Source organism: Ochotona princeps, chromosome 14 (assembly GCF_030435755.1).
Source record: "Ochotona princeps isolate mOchPri1 chromosome 14, mOchPri1.hap1, whole genome shotgun sequence".
NCBI lineage: Eukaryota > Metazoa > Chordata > Mammalia > Lagomorpha > Ochotonidae > Ochotona > Ochotona princeps.
In genome coordinates, this window is record NC_080845.1 from 9,278,766 (window position 1) to 9,295,995 (window position 17,230).

The window sequence follows — 17,230 nt, forward strand, 5'->3', positions numbered from 1 at the left end:
CTGCCCCCTTGCTTCCAGAGTCGGGACTGGGGACCAGGGGGTGAGGCTCTTGACTTCAGGTCCATGAAAGGGGACAAAACAAACCACAACAGTGTTGGCCAGGGCTGCCTCCAGCCGTGGCAGGGAAAGGAAGGGACTCCTCCTGGAGGCTGCCAGCATGGGAATCCTGATGGGCCTCTTGGTTGGAGGTAGAATTTCCAGGGCCTTGAGAATTGGGAAGGAAAGGGGGTGGCCATGGACCGGCACCTCCTGCGGGTCAGTGAGGGCCAGCCAGGGGTGCCGGTTGCTGCTATTTCTGGCTGGATGGCGCCCAGGTGATGGTGGTTGGGGGAGGGGTTCAACTATGTGTTTCTGGGGGAAGATCCAAAGCTGTGCCCAAATTCCTGCAGCTGCTCCTGACTTGCCAGCTCCAACGAGAGGCTGGGTTCCAATGCCCATTCCTCCCCTTACAAGCATAGCCCCTCTGCAAATTGACAACTCCTTGAGTCTCAGTTTCCCCACCTGCCAAACAGAGGTGACGGCACATCATTGGTGTGTGGTTAAAAAGCCCCAGCCCAGCAGACACATTCAACATTCATGACTTCCCTTCTTATCCTTTAGCTTTACAGTAAATGCCCAAGTTGGCTGGCAGGGACGTGTGGTCCATGCAGGCATTGTGCTTGGCAGTGACAAGTGTGATATTATCATCTCTTGCAAAGCCTTCATTACGACGCAGCGGACAACATCACACATCCAGCAGGGATGCCCCCCCTCCACGTGCCAGGTTCCAGGGGATTCTAACATTTGGGTAAATTGCCTTTTGTCTGGCTAGAGAGAGGACAGGCGGAGAGGGGGCTGGGTGGGAGATTCATTCCACGATGTGTGGCAGGAAGCCGTGAAGGAGGCCCCCCTCCTGGGAGAGGCAGCTTGAGTGTGGAGGGCTAACTTGGGTTTGCAGGATCCTTGGATGGGGAAATGGGAACCCAGGGCAGGGGAGCCTTCAGCATGGCTCTAGAACAGACATAAGGGGAGGGGGGATGGGGTGGGTGCAGAGGCCAGTCAGGCATGTGACTTGTGGGTTCTGAGTCTCAAGAGTTCTCATTGGCCAGGACAAGACAGTGGTGGCATCAAGGTTTGTCGGCAGCATTCACAGCCTCTTCGTTATCAGTCTGTCTTTGAGCAATAAAGCGGACAGGGAACTATCCTGGGAAAAATAACCACACTGCCATCTTACCTTTGCCCAGCTCTTTCTCCCTTAAGGTCTCCCGTAAAGGTCCTCGGCTCTCTTTATTTCCCTAGGGAACTTCAAGTTTTCAGTGACCATGAGCTCAAACATTAACTTAGCCATGGAGTCAGCTAGATCTGGGTTAAAACCCCAGCCCTGCCACTTGTTACCTGCTGGACTTTAGGCAGGCCTTTCCAATGGCCAGTATAGTGGCGATAAAAATGACAGCTGTTTGGCAGGGGCTCTGCTGTGAGGACTTCAGGAAATGAAATAAAATGACATGTGCAAAGTGCCTGGGCCTGTACCTGGATCATTGTAAGCACTCAGCAGGTGCTGGCTACTGTTACCAATGGGGATGAATGTCTTCAGGTATTGATAGATCTATCCCTTCATAGTCATCTTCAACGGCTGCCTTGCATCCTATCCTAAGACCAGGCCATGTGTTATTTAACCAGTTTGCTGGTTGCCAGAGGGAGTCAGCAAGACAAAGGTGCTCTTTCAGTTGCCACCCACTCCCAACACCCTCTAGACTGTGGGTCACACAATCCAGGCCCCTCTCAGATCCCCACCAGCACCACTTCCACCCACTGTGCATGGAACCGAGGGCGAACATTCAAGCAGGAGTTTCGCGGTCTGGGTGCCACATGCTGCCTGGAACCTCCAGGTTCAAATTGGAGAAGGGCCCTCCCTGCAGATCATCACTGGGGTGCAGTAGCTGCAAGACGCTGAGGCCATTGTTTCTGATTGAAGAGCAGCATGCATTTAGGTGGTGGTGGCGTTATCTCTTTAACCGTTGGGGAATTATATGCTGCTTGAAAGATTTGTGAGCTCTAGGACATTTGCCAGATGTGCTTGATTCAATATTCCAGACAACAAAGGGGCTAATGTTGGCGGGAATCTTGATGGCAGTTGTGATGATCAGGGTATTCTTTGAGGATGGTACGGAGACCTTTTGGGGAAGATTTTCAGCTTTCACATAAACTAATTTGGGATGCTCCCTCTCTGTCTGCCACAAAGCAAATTTAGTTCATTGTTAGTTGTATATGTTAAAATGGTTCTGAGGGCTTATTTCCCCCCCTTTGAATATTAATAATGTGTCTTTCATCTGAGACATTCACATGGGGCGTCATTAATTGGGGGGAAGGAGTAAGAAGTAGTGGTACAGCTATTTTGCAAATGATTCCTATCAGTAATGGAGGAGCAAGCAACAGCCGTGTGAAAGAGACACACAGTCAAACTGCTAATCCCTGCAGCTTTGCCCTCACTTTTCCCTGGGCCCTGGAAGGAGTGTGTGGAGAGGGGGAAGGGTGGGAGTCAGTCTCCCAATTTCCCAGCAGGTTAAAGGTAATTAGCCGAAATATCCTCCAGCACTGCCTTCCTGCCTCACAGCGTATTCAGGAAACTTTTTCCAATACAGTGGCATCACCTTCCAGGACTGTGGGGCCCTTGCCTTAAGACTCGCTCAGGTGGCTAACTCCTCACCTTGCAAGTGCCAGGATCCCATCCAGCTCCCTATTTGTGGCCTGGGAAAGAAGTAGAGGATGTCTCAAAACCTTGGGTCTTGCACCCGTGTGAGAAACCCAGTAGAAGCTCCTGGCTCCTGGCTTTGGATTGGCTCAGCTCTGGCCATTGTGGCCACTTGGGGAGTGAACCAGCAGATAGAGGATCTTTCTCTCTTTCTCTTCTCTCTGTAAATTTGCCATCCCAATAAAAACAACTAAATCCAAAAAAGAAAGAAGACTCTAAAACAGGCTTCTGTCATTCCTTCAGGCACCTTGGTGAGCTCCTGCCAAGTGCCAGGAACTGTACTGGGTGGTAGAACAGATGTGCGTCAGACATGCCCCTCTCCAGGAGAGGTGGTGGAATGAACACAGAATTAATGCAGCAACAGGCTGGCAAGAAAGATGCACAGAACAGGCTCTGGGGAGATGGGGGCTCCAAACTGACCCTGTCACTTTCCAGGCTTCCTTACTGCAAACTGGGGCAGGACAGAACAGATGAGAAGATAAACCAGTGGGGGTGCCCAGCACAGGGCCCGGCAGGCATCCTCCCTAAGATCAGCACTTCGCCAGTCTTGTGTGGCTGGGCTGTGGCTGTGGTGTGCAGCTAAGGGCTGCTCTGCCAGGGGCTGGAGGCAGAGACTCCACAGCCTCCCGCTGAGCGCTGGGAGGGGAGGAGGGGTTGGGCAGGTGGAGAAAAGACGGAGGGGATTTCTGAGCCAGGGTGACTAGGGGGTGTTTATCACTGTAGGGCAGCTGGCCAGGTTGGGGTAGAACGTGGCGGTGGAGGGAGGGACGGGAGCATGGAAGATGGACCTCCCAAGTGAGGCTGGGCTCTGAAGGCCAGAGGGTCAGCCTTCCATTTCGCTGGAGAGAAGAAAGACCCAGTGCATCCAAGCCCCGCTGTGTTTCCTAGAGGCAGCAAAGCCAAGAGAAAGCTCATCTGCGAAGCCCATCTCCCTTCTCTCTCCCACAGCCTGCCTGAGGCTATCGTCGTCATAACGACAGCAACTACAACTACTGACCACTTAGCACATGGCAAGCCGGAGCCTTGCTGTCCAGCTCCTGCAGACAGATGTTACCTACAGAATGCCCAGTTTGCAGAGACTCCAAGAGGCCAAGCGAGCTGCACACAATCCCACAGCTGGCCAGTATGGGGCTGGGGCCTGAGGCTGGCTCTGGGCCGTTCACCACCACACTGTGCTGTGTCTTTGACCTCTCCCAGTTTCCGAGCTGTATTGATTAGAAGTACAAAAGCTGTCCACTGGCCCCCTATGATCTTACTGTTCCAGCTTGTGCAGCAGCCAGGCTGGTGGGAAGGCCACTGATCTGTGGTTAGATGGGAGTGGGTCTGAGCAGCAGATTCAAGATGTAGGCTCTCCCCTCAAAACAAGCCCATTCCCAGCATTACGATGCAAGGGAAACTGACATGAGCTCCAGGGCTTATGAAATCAGAGGCTTTAAGGCACCAGAAGTTACTGCTGCTGGTGGGAGGGGGAGGAGTGGGTCACATCTGGGAGTGGTGGGTATCTGGGCAATGCTTACCCCCACCTGGGTACCCAAACCCAAGCACTCGGCAGTATTGGACCAGCTAAGCAGAAACTTGGCCGTGGCCTGACAGCCAATGAGTTCCAATCTCTGACTGATGCTCAACTGCTCTGAAAACTTGGAGGTGCATCGCAATGTAATGGATGCCTTTTATAATTCACAGCCGGTTGCATCTTACATGCCAGCTATTGAATTTTGCATCATTGGTTGAAGAACATGGGGGACTCGTGAACAGGTGGCTTGCCTGCCTGCTTGTTTTTTCTTTCTTTTTATATGAACATCTAATCAGCTCCAACTTATGGGACCTGTGCTAGGTGTTGGGGACACCACAATGAAGCAGATATAATCACGTGATCCATGCCCTCAAACCACTCCCAGACTAGTGGGGGAGGCGGGCAACTACAGATACCTCTATTGTTGTGGGCTAAATGCTGTCAGGGAGGCTTGCGAGGGCAGCGAGGAGGGACAGCTAACGGCAGCACGGCGTAGGCGGCTGCTCAGCCAAGGGGGCCTGGAACAATGGTCTACCGGTGGCTGCCCTGACCCCGATGAGATTGTGAAATGGACTTAGTGCCTAGCAACCAGCATTTTACAACATCAAACAGAAGAGGAGATGACAGAGTATAGTACGTGTGCAGAGATACCCCCCCCCCCCCCACACGCTTGTGTACAAACGGGTCATGGTGTAAGACATTCCTTTCTGAGGGGCACGGGGGACAAAGGTGTTGCCTACCATGAGGACAGAAGCCAGGCTCTGTGGGAGTTGTGCCAAGACTGTCCCAGGAGCAGAAGCATCCTTCAGATTGAGACGTTCACAACCAACTAACAAGGCGGGCCCCTGCTGCCCCAGCTAAGGACTAAGCATTTTTGTAAGGCCGGGTCCACGCAGTGTGCCAGTAAGTGGGTAAGCAGCCTTAGCGGGCAGCCTGAGGCTTTCCCCAGGCAGGACTGAAGAAGCCGCTGGGAGGCAGGAAAGGCAGTGTGGGGAGCCCTGGAGATGGAGCAAGGCACCTCCTCTGCTGGTGTCCCAGCCCTTAACCTCCTGCAAGTGTCCTTGGCCCTGATGGGGCTGGTGGCTAGCACTCCCTAACAGTGGTGACCGGCCGCTGCTGTGTTTACTCTGGGCTGACCTCAGCCCCACCTGGGGTCCTGTGGGGCCGGCAGCCAGCGCCTGCAGGCTGCTACAGGAAACACTGTTTATCTGGGGCATGAAGAGCTCTGGGGAAGGCCAAGACGGGCAGAGGCGCGGCCCAGCCTGGCACTGGGGGGAGGTGAGTCAGGCCTAATGACTAGGTGGTCACAAGCAGAGACCCTCTTTGTGGTTTTTCCAGAATACTCCAAATTTAATCTGTCCTGTAATATCAGGCCCAAAATACCCCTTGGCGACCTCTCTTTTCTATCATAGACTCTGGAAGTTGGAAGAACCACTAGAAATTATGTAGTTCAACTCCCTCATTTTACATCTGAGAAAGGGGCCTAGAAAGGGAAGGCACTGGGCCAGGGTCAGCCAGCAGGCAGCCTAGGAGCTGGGGCCTCTCGCCCTGCCATTCTGGGTCTGCGGTGCCTCAGGAGCCTGTCACCTTGCCAGGAGGCCCTCCCACCTCATCTCACCCTTCTGGGCTGGGCTGTGTGTGTAACTAGGAAGGATTTCAAGGATCAGTCACTTGCTGTGTGACCTGCCTGAGCCTCCCCACTGTCCTTACCCTGCTCTGCTCCCCTCGCCCCCTCTCTGTACTATGTTCTCGTGTTCTGGAACTCATGGCAGAGACCCTGGCTGTGAGATCCTTTCGCCCATACTGGTCCCTCCGCTCTGAATGCACTTCCCTACCCTGTTGCCTCTGCATGCTCTCCTTTAGGGTGCAGGACAGTTCCTGGGCACCCTCTCTGACATGCTGACCCTAGGGGTTCAGCCCCCACCTCCTCAATTCTCTGGGTGTCCTCATTTGTTGGGACCCAGGACACTGCCTGCTTCTCTGACTCCCCGAGACAGGATTCAGACACTGCCAGCCCTCCCATACTCCTTCTGAGCCTGACCCATAGCAGCTGGCTCATTAAGCAGTCCCAACTATGACAATCATCAGAGTCTCTCCTCCAGGCCTCCCTCCGGCCCTACACGAGCACCTTCCCCACTTTTCATCAAGATGTTACTGCAGACCAGGAAGGAAGCTCCTGCTCCTCCTGGGGCTGAAGCCAAGCTAAGTCCATGAAGGTCCTTGCCGAGACAAGTAAGGGAAGATCCGCATGGCGGCAGCCGCAAGCTCCACGCTGGCCACTGAGAAGACAGGAAACCAGTAACATGCTCGTGTTCTCTGAGGATGTCTTGGCCAGCAAGCCCTGGATCAGACAAGCTGTGAGGGAGCTGTGTGACACTGATGGGACCATTGTCCTACCCTGATTGGGCCTGAGTTGAGGGAGAGGGAAGCAGGTGTATGCTTCACGGGCTCCTGATGACAATGCTTTGGACACTGCCGCCAAACCTGGGGTCATCTTCACCGAGTCTAGCCTAATTCTAAATATAGGTTTTCTTTTTCTTTTTCACCATAAGGAATAAGTACATAAAGGTCTTCACTTCCTGCGAGTCATATGTGAGTGGATCGCTGGGCATGGCTACTTCTGCCCACATGTCCCATGTTTTTCTTGTCTTGTCACTTCAGTATCTTTCCTGTGCCAGCAACATCCATTCCCAACACTGCTGTTGGTGAAATTCCTACTCGTTCTTTGAGATCTACCAGGCCTGTGAGCTCTGTTGTGCCTGACCCTCTCCACCCCAGCCAGGGTGGCCACTTGTCCTTCCTTAGCCCTCCCTCACTCTCCTGGGCACCCCTCCACCTCTGCACCCGTCACACACATTGCATTGTGATTTGGGGTTTCTGTGTTTGTCTTCACTATGAGGCTGTCGTTGCACTGAACCAGGACTGGAATACAAATTGAACCTTCAAAGCTGAGCAACAAATCAATCGCATTGTCCCACAAGTGGAGTAAGAGGAAAGTCATGCAAGAATTCCGACCAAAACACGTCCCATGGTACTGCTGCCAGCTGCCTGGACCCTCAGTGAATACTGTGGTCAAATCCATTTGGGAAATGGTGCTCATTTCTCTCCCTAGGAGACACTCCCAGTGCACACCTATTCCTTATGTGGCCCATTTTACACAGATTTAATGAGCATTCATGTCGGTGTTGGATCTGTGCTTGATTCTGGGAATACTACAGAGCGCTGGATTTTATTTGGGCATTTTGCTTCTATGGCTTGCAATCTTGAACTTGACTGGTTCCAACTGTCTCCACTTTCAGGAGGAATGCTCTCATTGGGTGGTATGAGGACCCCATTGAATTGGAAGTTGAAAGAACTATCTGCTCCTTTTGGTTCCATATGCTCCCGTGATGGCAAGCAAGGAAAGACGGCGCTGAAGGCAGAAGGGGTGCTGCTGTCCTAGAGAGCAAAGACCACACTGTAGAGATCCTGGGGGGCTCTCCGAGGATCTCTGAGCACTTCTGTGGCCAGGGATAAACACCCGTGAATAACTAGCCCAACCGACTAAAGAACCAAACTTTGTTGGTTTGGACTTTTTGGGCTGGTAGGAACTTTGTGTGTGTGTATTGGGGGGCGGGGGGTGGTCTAGTAAGAACTTGGCCTTCCCTAAGGGGAAGGTTTAGTTCACCCTATCGGAGAAAAGGAGCCAGCTCAGTTGAAGTGAAGGGAAGCTGCACTAGATAATGGGAGAATGAATGACACACGTTAATGGCAGCCTTGCATATGGCTGTATCTACAGCATCTGCCTTTCTATGTATCTATCTACACATTCATCCTTATCGGCTAATCTATCTTATCTTCTCTTTCCCCTTCTTGTTTTCTAGAAGGAATGCTGGCAGTGGCTTGTGGGCTAGACAGGACTGTAGAGGACTGTGGAGGAGGAAACTGTTACTGAAGTTGGACATGCAGCCTACTGGACTGCAGCTCCCATTTTGGGGGAGAAAGAACAGTTTTGGGAAGAGGAGTACCCTGAAGCTCCTTGGGGTCCTTCTACTCACCCCAACTGTCACACCATCTTTTGCCACTGTCCCAAGTATTTACAGTGGCCACTGATACCCTACAGGGACTTGTACATTGTGCTTTTCGAATAGGACTCTGACTGTTACAGGCAGAGATGAGACCGACAGAGCCCTTCTGCTATGGATCTTCTAGTCCAGTGGGAGAGACAAACATTAAGCAAACAATTACAGGTACAAATACTGAATTATAGGCAAAATAAGTGTCTAAGGTATGGGCTCAGAAGAGACCCTGGTCCCACATCGGAGCTTGTTGGTCTGAGTCCTGGTTCCGCCTCCTGACTTCAGCTTCCTGCCAATGCACACCCTGGAGGCACCAGAAGAAGGCACAAGTCCCTGGCACCCTGCCAACCATGTGGGAGACCTGGATAGCATTCCTGGCTCCCGGCTTTCATCCCAGTCCAGCTCTGGCCATTGTGGATATGTGGGGAGTAAACCAGATGATGGAAGTGCTCTCTCAAAAGTTAAAAAAACAACAACAACAACAAAAAAACACTTTAGCAACAGATATCAAAAAGAAGTACAAGGAACATCTGCATATTAAAGGCCGTAGAAACCCTTCAGTAAGTAAAGCTGGTAGCAAGGCTTAAGGCTTAAGGCCACATCCCTATTCCCTTAGCACATCAGACTAAGAAACTCCACAGCCAGCCAGCCGAATCTGTTTTCTCCAGAGCGATATGCTGTGTGCATGGTAACAGGGGACTTGGGAAGGAAACGGAAGCTCGGGGCCTTGGCTTTGGCCGCATTCCTCCAGGAGCCCACAGGGCTGGGGGTGTTCTCAGCACCACGAGTCCTCGCCATGAGAGCTGCTGACAATTTCCTCTCCCCTTGGACAGCCCCCACCAGACAACATTCCGACTGCTTCTGGACTTACCAAATACCCCTCCACCCACTGCAGGGAGAGAAGCTGCTCTCTTCAGCCCATGCAGCCCTGTGGCACCTGCCAGCCAGCTGCTTTCTTCTGATCTACCTGGGTCTCTAGAGGAGCCATCAGTACCCTAAGATTGTATGCAAAATTGTGTGTCAGTATGCGTCGTGAGTGTGTCAGGTGTGTGTATGCATGTGTGTGAACACGTGTGCAGGCATTTTTTTGGGAGAAGAGTACAAAGCTTTTGTGATTCCTGGTGGTATGTGTGTCCAGAAATGGGAAAGGCTGGCAATCATGGTGTGAATGGAAAATGCTGGGACCTGTGCTGTAGTATAGCCAGTTAAGCTGCTGCTTGTAGCACTAGCATCTGATATCAGAATGTATTTTGAGTCTTGGCTGTTCCATTTCTTCTTTTTCCTTTTCTTCTTTTAAGATTTATTTATATTTATTGGAAAGGTAGAATTGCAGAGAGAAGGCAGGAGCCTAGGATTTCTTTTGGGTTTCTCACCTGGGTATCAGGTGCCCAAGGACTTGGGCTATCTTCTACTGCATATGAGCAGGAAGCTGGACCAAGTGAAGCAGGGGCCAGCACCACAGCATAGCAGACTAAGCCTCTGCCTACAAGGCCATTGTCCCATATTAGTGCCAGTTTGAGCCCTGGCTACTCTAGTGCTCCTCCAGCTTCTTGCTCATGGCCTGGGAAAACAACAGAGAAAGGCCCAGGTCCTTAAGCCTCTGCATTCTCATGGGAAACCTGAAAGAATCTCCTGGCTCCTGGCTTTGGACTGGCCCAGCTATGGTTGGCTGTTGTGGCCATTTGTGGAATGAACCAGCAGATAGTAGATCTCTCTCTCATCACTCTGCCTTTCGATACGTAACTGAATCATCCTTAAGAATCAAAGGAAGGTGCTGGGGCTCTGACTGGAGTACTGGCCTCCCATGAGAATCCTCAATTCCATCTGCCTCCAGTCCACTCCCTGACCGGAGGCTCCAGGTCCTCCAGGAGCTGAGATCCAACCAGCCTCCTTGGGCCATTGAGTGCCACTCAGCCTGAGGCCAGGGCCCTGTGTTGTCTCATCTGTCTGTTCCCACACCTGCAGCCAGCTCCCAGACTCTTCTGATGTCAGCTTAATTGTCATTTCCTTCTTGTAACTTCCCTGGCCAATTCTGAATCAGGGACCCCCTTCTTTCTGCTCCCCAGCCTCAGGCTCACCTCTCCAGGACCCCTCTGTCTGCCTTCCATCCAGGTCCCTGCCTTCCCCTTTTTGTGTGTAATCAGCTGTGCACAGCCCTTGTCAGAAAATCAGCTCCATGGAGAGAGTGTTCCATCTGGTGTGGCTGTGTTTTGTCCCCACACACAGCACAGTGCCCTGCATGCCTGTTTGTGGCTTGTGGAATGGGTACATGCAGAAGCTCTGATGCTGTGCTACGCTTTGGCACTGTCACATGCAGACTGTGGATGTTTCTAACTCCAACAGGGCTTTTTCCAGACCTGCCAGCCACTAGAGACCCAAACAGGGAAACACTCAGATCATCTGTTTTTGTCTACTCGGCAAAGGCTGCCTTCTCCCCAGCTGCACACTGCACGCCGAAGCACAAACATGGGTATGGAGGACCAGGGAGAGTGGTGTGGGCGGTGTGAGAATTAACCCACCTGCGTTCCTGAGAAAGCGGTTCTTGTAGTCCTTGACCACTCGTGTGATTGGGTTATAGAAGCCATCTCCACAGTCATAACAGCCTTTGGGGATCTTTCTAGGTGGGTCCAAGTTGGTGAGCTGACAAATAACTTGAAAGGACACCGGCAACAATTAGTTCACCTTCAAGGCCAAGTGTAAACCCAACACTCCTGGAAGGTCTGCTTTTGGCTGATTACACCCATAACCATTTGGGTCTGCCAGTGGACTAAATGGTCATTTTTCAGGGCAAGAAGCCATCCTTGCAGGAACAGCACCCCCAAAGCAGCCTTCTGAAAATGGCTCTGCGAGCAGTGACTCGGGAACAGTCTCCCGTCTTTTCCTCTGGACCCCATGCTCCCCCATGTCTATAGAATGTGCCATGACCAAGGACCAGAGAAAGCCTGAGGGCAAGTCAAGTGCTTCCTTTTTGCCAGGAATGCATCATGTGCCCACTGTTTCATTGAATCATGGGGCAAACCTCTGGCTCCATTTTACAGATGATAAAACTGATACCCAAGCCGAGTAACTTTCCCAAGGTTGTCCAGCTAGGAAGCAGCTTGGTTCTAGAATCTGTGTGCTAAGCTGCTGACATCAGTGGAGAAGAGTGTTGGGATGTGGTTCCGGACACCCTAGGAGGAGGAAAGAGGAGCCAGTGCATGTTCAGCCTGTGTGTGTGCGCATCTTGGAATGCTGTGGCCTGAGCAAAGTGAAAGGCTGGGACACAGGCCCTGCCATCTCCTCTTCTCTGGTCAGGAAGCTGGATGCCCACTGCGCACAGCTCACCTGTGACCCTGACTTCATGCACGTTGACTAAGGCCAGGCATGGAGCTTCTGATTTCAACTTAGAAGTAGATGGTAGCTAAGGGCAAAGAGGTAATTCAGCTTGTGTAAGAAGAGGTATGGAATGGTCACAAGAAAGGGTCTAATGCCTGGCAGTTTTCTGGCAAGTTCTGCCCTTGATGGAGGTAGACTCATGCAGGCTCACCTGCTGCAGAAGGGGAAGGCTGAGCCTGGAACTCAGACCTTCCACCTCCAGGCTCTGGCAATCACACCACAGTTTTTCATACCCTTTGGGTTGGCATTGCTTTTTATAGTGTAAAAACCCATTTTTCCCAAGTGTCACTCTGGCTATAGCATCTCTGCTGGGTCCCAAAATTGGGGGTTCCTTTGACCTGGTACGAGTCTCAGAAATGCAGAGGAGATCCAGAAACTGCCATTGTTTGAATCCAGGCTCTCCCCAAGCCAGCCCTCTGGGATGGAACATAGTGTCCATGGAGGCAGCATATAACAGCTGGGTTGGAGTGACTCCCAAGAGGAATGTGTGGGCTCCAAGGCAAGCTCTGCCCCTCAGGAACCATCTCTACCCCCTGGCCTCAACTTTCTCCTCTGGGACCAACAAGGCCAGCCCTGCAGGATTGCCTAGAGCCTCAAGGAGAGTCTTATCTGAGATGTACCTGCTAGTTCCTGCTGGCTCCTTTTGAAACTTTTTCCATAATTTGAAGGCCCCAAGAGGCACTGTAAAGGGTAGGTGACTCTTTCCAGGCACCCAACACGCCTATAAGTCATTTTCCTAACACTTGACACAAATCGCTACAACAGCCTTGTGGCATATTTCATGCTACCCTCCTTATTCTCGCTGGGAGAAACAGAGGCACACCAGACTGAAGCCTCTTGCCCCAGGCTCCTCTGGCTGGTGCAACGGAGCTGAGATTTGAGGACCAGCCTTTCTGACCCTGGGCCCTGGCTCTCTGGGTACCATCTGCTGCACCTGCTAAGTCTCTGTGGAGCTACTTTGATAGGTCACAGTCAATACTTTAGTCCACCTCCAGTTTCCTTCTGAATTTGGAGGTGAAGAGGGGAGGGGGCCTGGGTACCTGCAGGCCTGAAGCCGTGGCAGATCTCTGTGTAGAACCTGCGATCATAGCGGTCGCAGTAGTGCCAGTGCTTGCTCTCGTACTTCAGCCCATCTTCGAAGGTGTAGGTACCCTAGGGAAGACAAAACATCCATGTGAATCTCAGGAAGCTGAGAAGGCCGGAGAGCCCATGGGATGGAGTGAGTGGTGGGCATCCCAGAGTGGCTGTGAGGCTCAGGGAGAAGGCTCCCAAGGGCCAGGCTCTGGGCTGCCAGCAGTGTGTAGCTCACCGTGTGAACTTGGGCATGTGAGCCCCTGGCTCTGGGCCCTCAATTTCTTAATTAGCAAGCTTAGCACCATGATGGTACCTTGTAATGGGGATGGGGCTGGAGAATGGAGAGTCTAATGAGCTGACACTTCTAGAGCATTTACCACAATGCTTGATGGCGAGGGTTGATTTGCTGCCACCTTGACTGGGCTGAGGGACGCCCAGAGAACTGACCAAGCAGTATCTGTAAGGGTGTTCCTGGAATAGGGTAGTACTACAATGACCTAGGAGAGGAGATCTGCTCTCCCCAGTGCCTGTGGGCTGTGCCCAGGCCCTGGAGGGCTTGAGTAGCACAAAGCAGCGGAGGAAGGGCCAGCTCCCTCCCTCTACTAGGGCTGCTTTGACTGAACGTGGACATGTGCACTCCTGGCTCCCTGTCCTTTGAACTCTGACTGCTTCTCAGGCCTCTCAAAGCAGGCTGGGACCACCTCAGCGCTTTCCTGGGTCCCAGGCCTGCAGGACACTGTACCCCTTCTCAGCCTCCACAGTCCTGGGAGCCAACCTATAATGATAGATTCCCATCTATCTGTTATATCTCATCTATTTACCTGTCATTCACCTGTCTTCCATCTCTCTCTCTCTCTCTCTCTCTTTCATCTATTATCTATCAGCTATCTGATATCTATCTATCTATCTATCTATCTATCTATCTATCTATCTATCTCATATTAGTTCTGTTCCACTGGAGAACCCTGATTAACACATAGTGAGCACTCAGTAAATGTTACTGCTCTTTTATTTATAGTCCTAACTATAAAGAGCAGAGCCACCAGCTGCAGTGCTGTGTCAAAAAACATGTGTTGCTGCTTCTGCTGCTTTAGAGTTAAAGGAAGCCTCAGGAAGCAGAAGTGGCATTGGCTTGGGTGTCAGGAAATGTGAGTGGGAATTCCAACAACACTATTAATTCACTGTGTGACCTTGGACAAGTCATATCCCCTTCCTGGGGCTTCCAGACTCCAAGCTGGAAAACACGGAGTATTTCTTAACCCTTATCAGGCCACGAGTCAGACTCCAACACACTCTGAATGAGACTACAGGAGATGTAGAACCTCTTCCCAGAGAAATACACAGGCCCACAGGCACAACTACTTGTGTCTATGGGTTGGGAGGTTTTGTGGACACCCCGCATTGGATTTGTGGCCCATAAATCCCAGGCTGAGGACAGTTAGATGAAATGACTTGTGATGACAGTAGTAGTGAGGCAGTGGCAATGTTAACTGACACTTATTGAGGGCCTACTGTGTGCCAGGAACTTAGCCAAGGGCTCACATACATTGCTTTATTTCCTCTTACTACTGCCCCACAAGGTTGTGCTATTGCAGTTGGCTGGGTAACGGTCCTGCAAACAAAAGTGCATCTGTTGGAACCTGGGAAGACTCTGAATGGCAAAAGTGAACTAGGTTCAGGATCTTGAAGGGGTGGGCGATTATCCTGCAATTTTAGGGCGTGGGCCCAGGGGAATCACAAGGATCCTCATGGGAGGGAAACAGCAAAGTGAGGACGAGGAGAGGTAAGATGATAAAAGCAGAGGAAGGGAAGGTGATGTGATGGGAGAAGCGGGAGTTGGAGTGAAGAGTGGCTACAAGCCAAGGAATGCTGGCAGCTGTCAGAAGCGGAAAAAGTCAAGGAGACAGACTGTTCCCTGGAGTCTCCTAGAATAATGTAGCTCTGCACTGAAATATTTGAGGTGTGAGGGGAGAGAGAAAGAGAGAGAGAGAATGTTTCTACCCACTGGTTCACTCACCAAATGCCTGCAGGCAGGAGTGCAGAAGCCCAGCAAAGTCTCCTATGTGGGTGACAGAGGCCCAGGTACTTGAGCTATGACCTGTTCTTCCCATGTTAGCAGGAGTTGGCATTGGAGCAGAGTGTAGACTCAAATCTGGGTACTCAGTATAGGATGGAGGTGTCTCCGCCAGCATCTTAACCATGACACCAGATGTCTACCAGCCGCCAGTTTAAGCTTCTGATCCCCAGAACTGCAGGGTTAGAAGTCCTGGGCTGCTCTCAGATTCTGCGTGGTGATTTGGTACAACAGTGACAGGTAACTTGTATGACTGCTGTCCTCAGACTAGACTAGGGGCCAGAATGTCAGAGAGATCAAGGACAAAGGTCCAAGAGCCAACAAAGGCATAATGGGATTCACACTTGTCATGGCCTCTGCTGGGGCCCTTTGGGATCCAGAAGATTCTAGAGTCCTGGGAGGTCAGGAAGCATGGGCAAGAAGAGCTGGAAGAAGGGAGACATCAGCCCCTCCACCCCATCTTGCTGCAGGCCCCCAGCTGCTCACCTCCACAGCCAAGCCTTTCTCCCAGATGGCGTCATATCGGCTCCCACCAGGGAAGTACAGGGTCCCTTGGCCGTGAAACATGCCATCCTTCATCTCTCCAACATATCTCGTTGCGGTCGGGAGGATGTACTTGCCTTTGCCTTCCATCCTGTAAGGACGCAGGGAGACAGCTGAGCGGTACAGATGCGGGACATTGGAGTAGTGGATGAGGGAGGGCGAACAGGATGCCCAGCCTCCAAGGTTACTGCCTTAGCTACATTCTGCTCAAAACTGAGGCTTTGTTTACCTTTCTCCTCAAAATGCAAAAGCAGGAGGGTCTGTACTGCTCAAGAAGGTGCAGAGTTTGGTCTGTCTACCCTGCCCTCCTCTGGAGGTTCCCCCTGGAGCTCATGCTATTTCTCTGAACGCCTGTCTCAGGAGATGCAGAGAGGGTAAGTGTGTACCCAAAGCCACACAGCAAAAACCACAGAGGCTTGGGTTTCCTGGAAGTGGGGTATCTTCCCATCCTCCACAGCCAGCCCACCCCTGCCTGTCACACCACAGCTGGGATGTTTGGAAAAGGATGTCATTTAGGGACAGGTCATGTAAATCTGAAACATGATGTCACCATTTTTGTTTTTTTGGATCCATCCATTTGAAAGCTTCGTTAAGCCTGTTATACCTGTCTCTCTTCTTCCCGCCCTCCTTTCTGTCCCACAAAGAGTTACAGGGTGTGGACTGTGTGCCAGATGCTGTGCTGAGAGGCTGGTCTGTAGTGCACAACACAGATAACAACTACCATCACAACAAAGACAGTCCTCACCCTGGGGGACATCAGGAGCAATCACCCAATGTGTGGCCAGTGTCCTGTTGGGGCGACACAGGAGAATGGGGCAAGTGACACTGGTTGGACCAGGTGACCAGCTCCTTCATGGGCCAAATGGCTGAGACAAAGGTTGGGATCAACTTAGAAAATGTGTATGTGTGGGTGCTGTAGTGATAGCTCAACTGGCTAATCCTCTGTCTGCAAGCACCGGGAGTCTATATGGATGCCAGCTGGTGTCCTGGCTGCTCCACTTCATTCCCATCTCCTCTCTTGTGGCCTGGGAAGGCAGTGGAGGATGGCCAAAGCTTTTGGACCCTGCATGCGCATAGGAGACCTGGAAGAAATTCCTGGCTCCTGGCTTCAGATTGGCTCAACTCCAGCTGTTGTGGCTATTGGGGGAGTAAATCAGCCACTGGAAGATCATTCTGTCTCCTCTTCTCTCTATAAAAATTTGCCTTTCCAATAAAAATAAACAGATCTTTAAAAATGTTTACAGGTATCCCTAGTGAAGGGCCCTATCATATGCATTTTCTTCACCATTTCTGAAACCACCTGTCCCAACTTCTGCAGGCTCTGCACAGTGAACTGAGGGACCCTCCGGACTTTTGGTCCCACCTGGTGATTGTCACCCGCATCTCCTGCCTTTGACCAGTGTCTTGACAGCAAGGTGGGGATGTCCTCAGCTCTTAGCCCTACTTGCTTCTTGGAAAGGTATGCTGCAAACATCTACTGAGGAAGAACAAAGGAAACATGCAGGCTGGGGAGTGGGGGCTGGTGGGACAGACAATGGGGACAGAGCAGTGGTGAAAGCCTGGCTTCTAGGCTGCACAGCCCTGATGTATCACTTATTCTATAGTGGTTTCCCTGAACCCACATTTCTCATGCATACAATGCAAATTGTGCCAAAACCTCCCTCCAGTTCTTGAGATAACTGGGTAAGATGATGGTTGTGAAACTGGAAAAGGCCCAATACTGAAAATCATTTTGCTTTATTTTGTTGCAACACATGGAGGGGGAGGGGGACTCCTCACACCTGCCATTTCTGAGCATTAGAACTTCCATGGGAGTGCCCCATGCTGAGATCAGCCTCAGCCCTTTCCTTCCTGTGCCCCTC

At 51.7% G+C, this 17,230-nt stretch overlaps 2 protein-coding genes across 2 annotated transcripts in view; both read right to left on the reverse strand.

Annotated features, from left to right (window-relative positions):
* Nucleotides 1-17,230, reverse strand: part of MRRF (mitochondrial ribosome recycling factor) — a 222,865-nt gene that overhangs the window by 138,173 nt on the left and 67,462 nt on the right. The gene's annotated exons all lie outside the window — the stretch shown is intronic.
* Nucleotides 1-17,230, reverse strand: part of MORN5 (MORN repeat containing 5) — a 34,106-nt gene that overhangs the window by 13,326 nt on the left and 3,550 nt on the right. The window contains exons 2-4 of the mRNA XM_036496734.2: nucleotides 15,312-15,459; nucleotides 12,718-12,829; nucleotides 10,822-10,953 (exon numbers count right to left, since the gene is read on the reverse strand). Coding sequence (XP_036352627.1) covers nucleotides 10,822-10,953; nucleotides 12,718-12,829; nucleotides 15,312-15,459 — 392 coding nt within the window. The remainder of the gene's footprint in view (nucleotides 1-10,821; nucleotides 10,954-12,717; nucleotides 12,830-15,311; nucleotides 15,460-17,230) is intronic.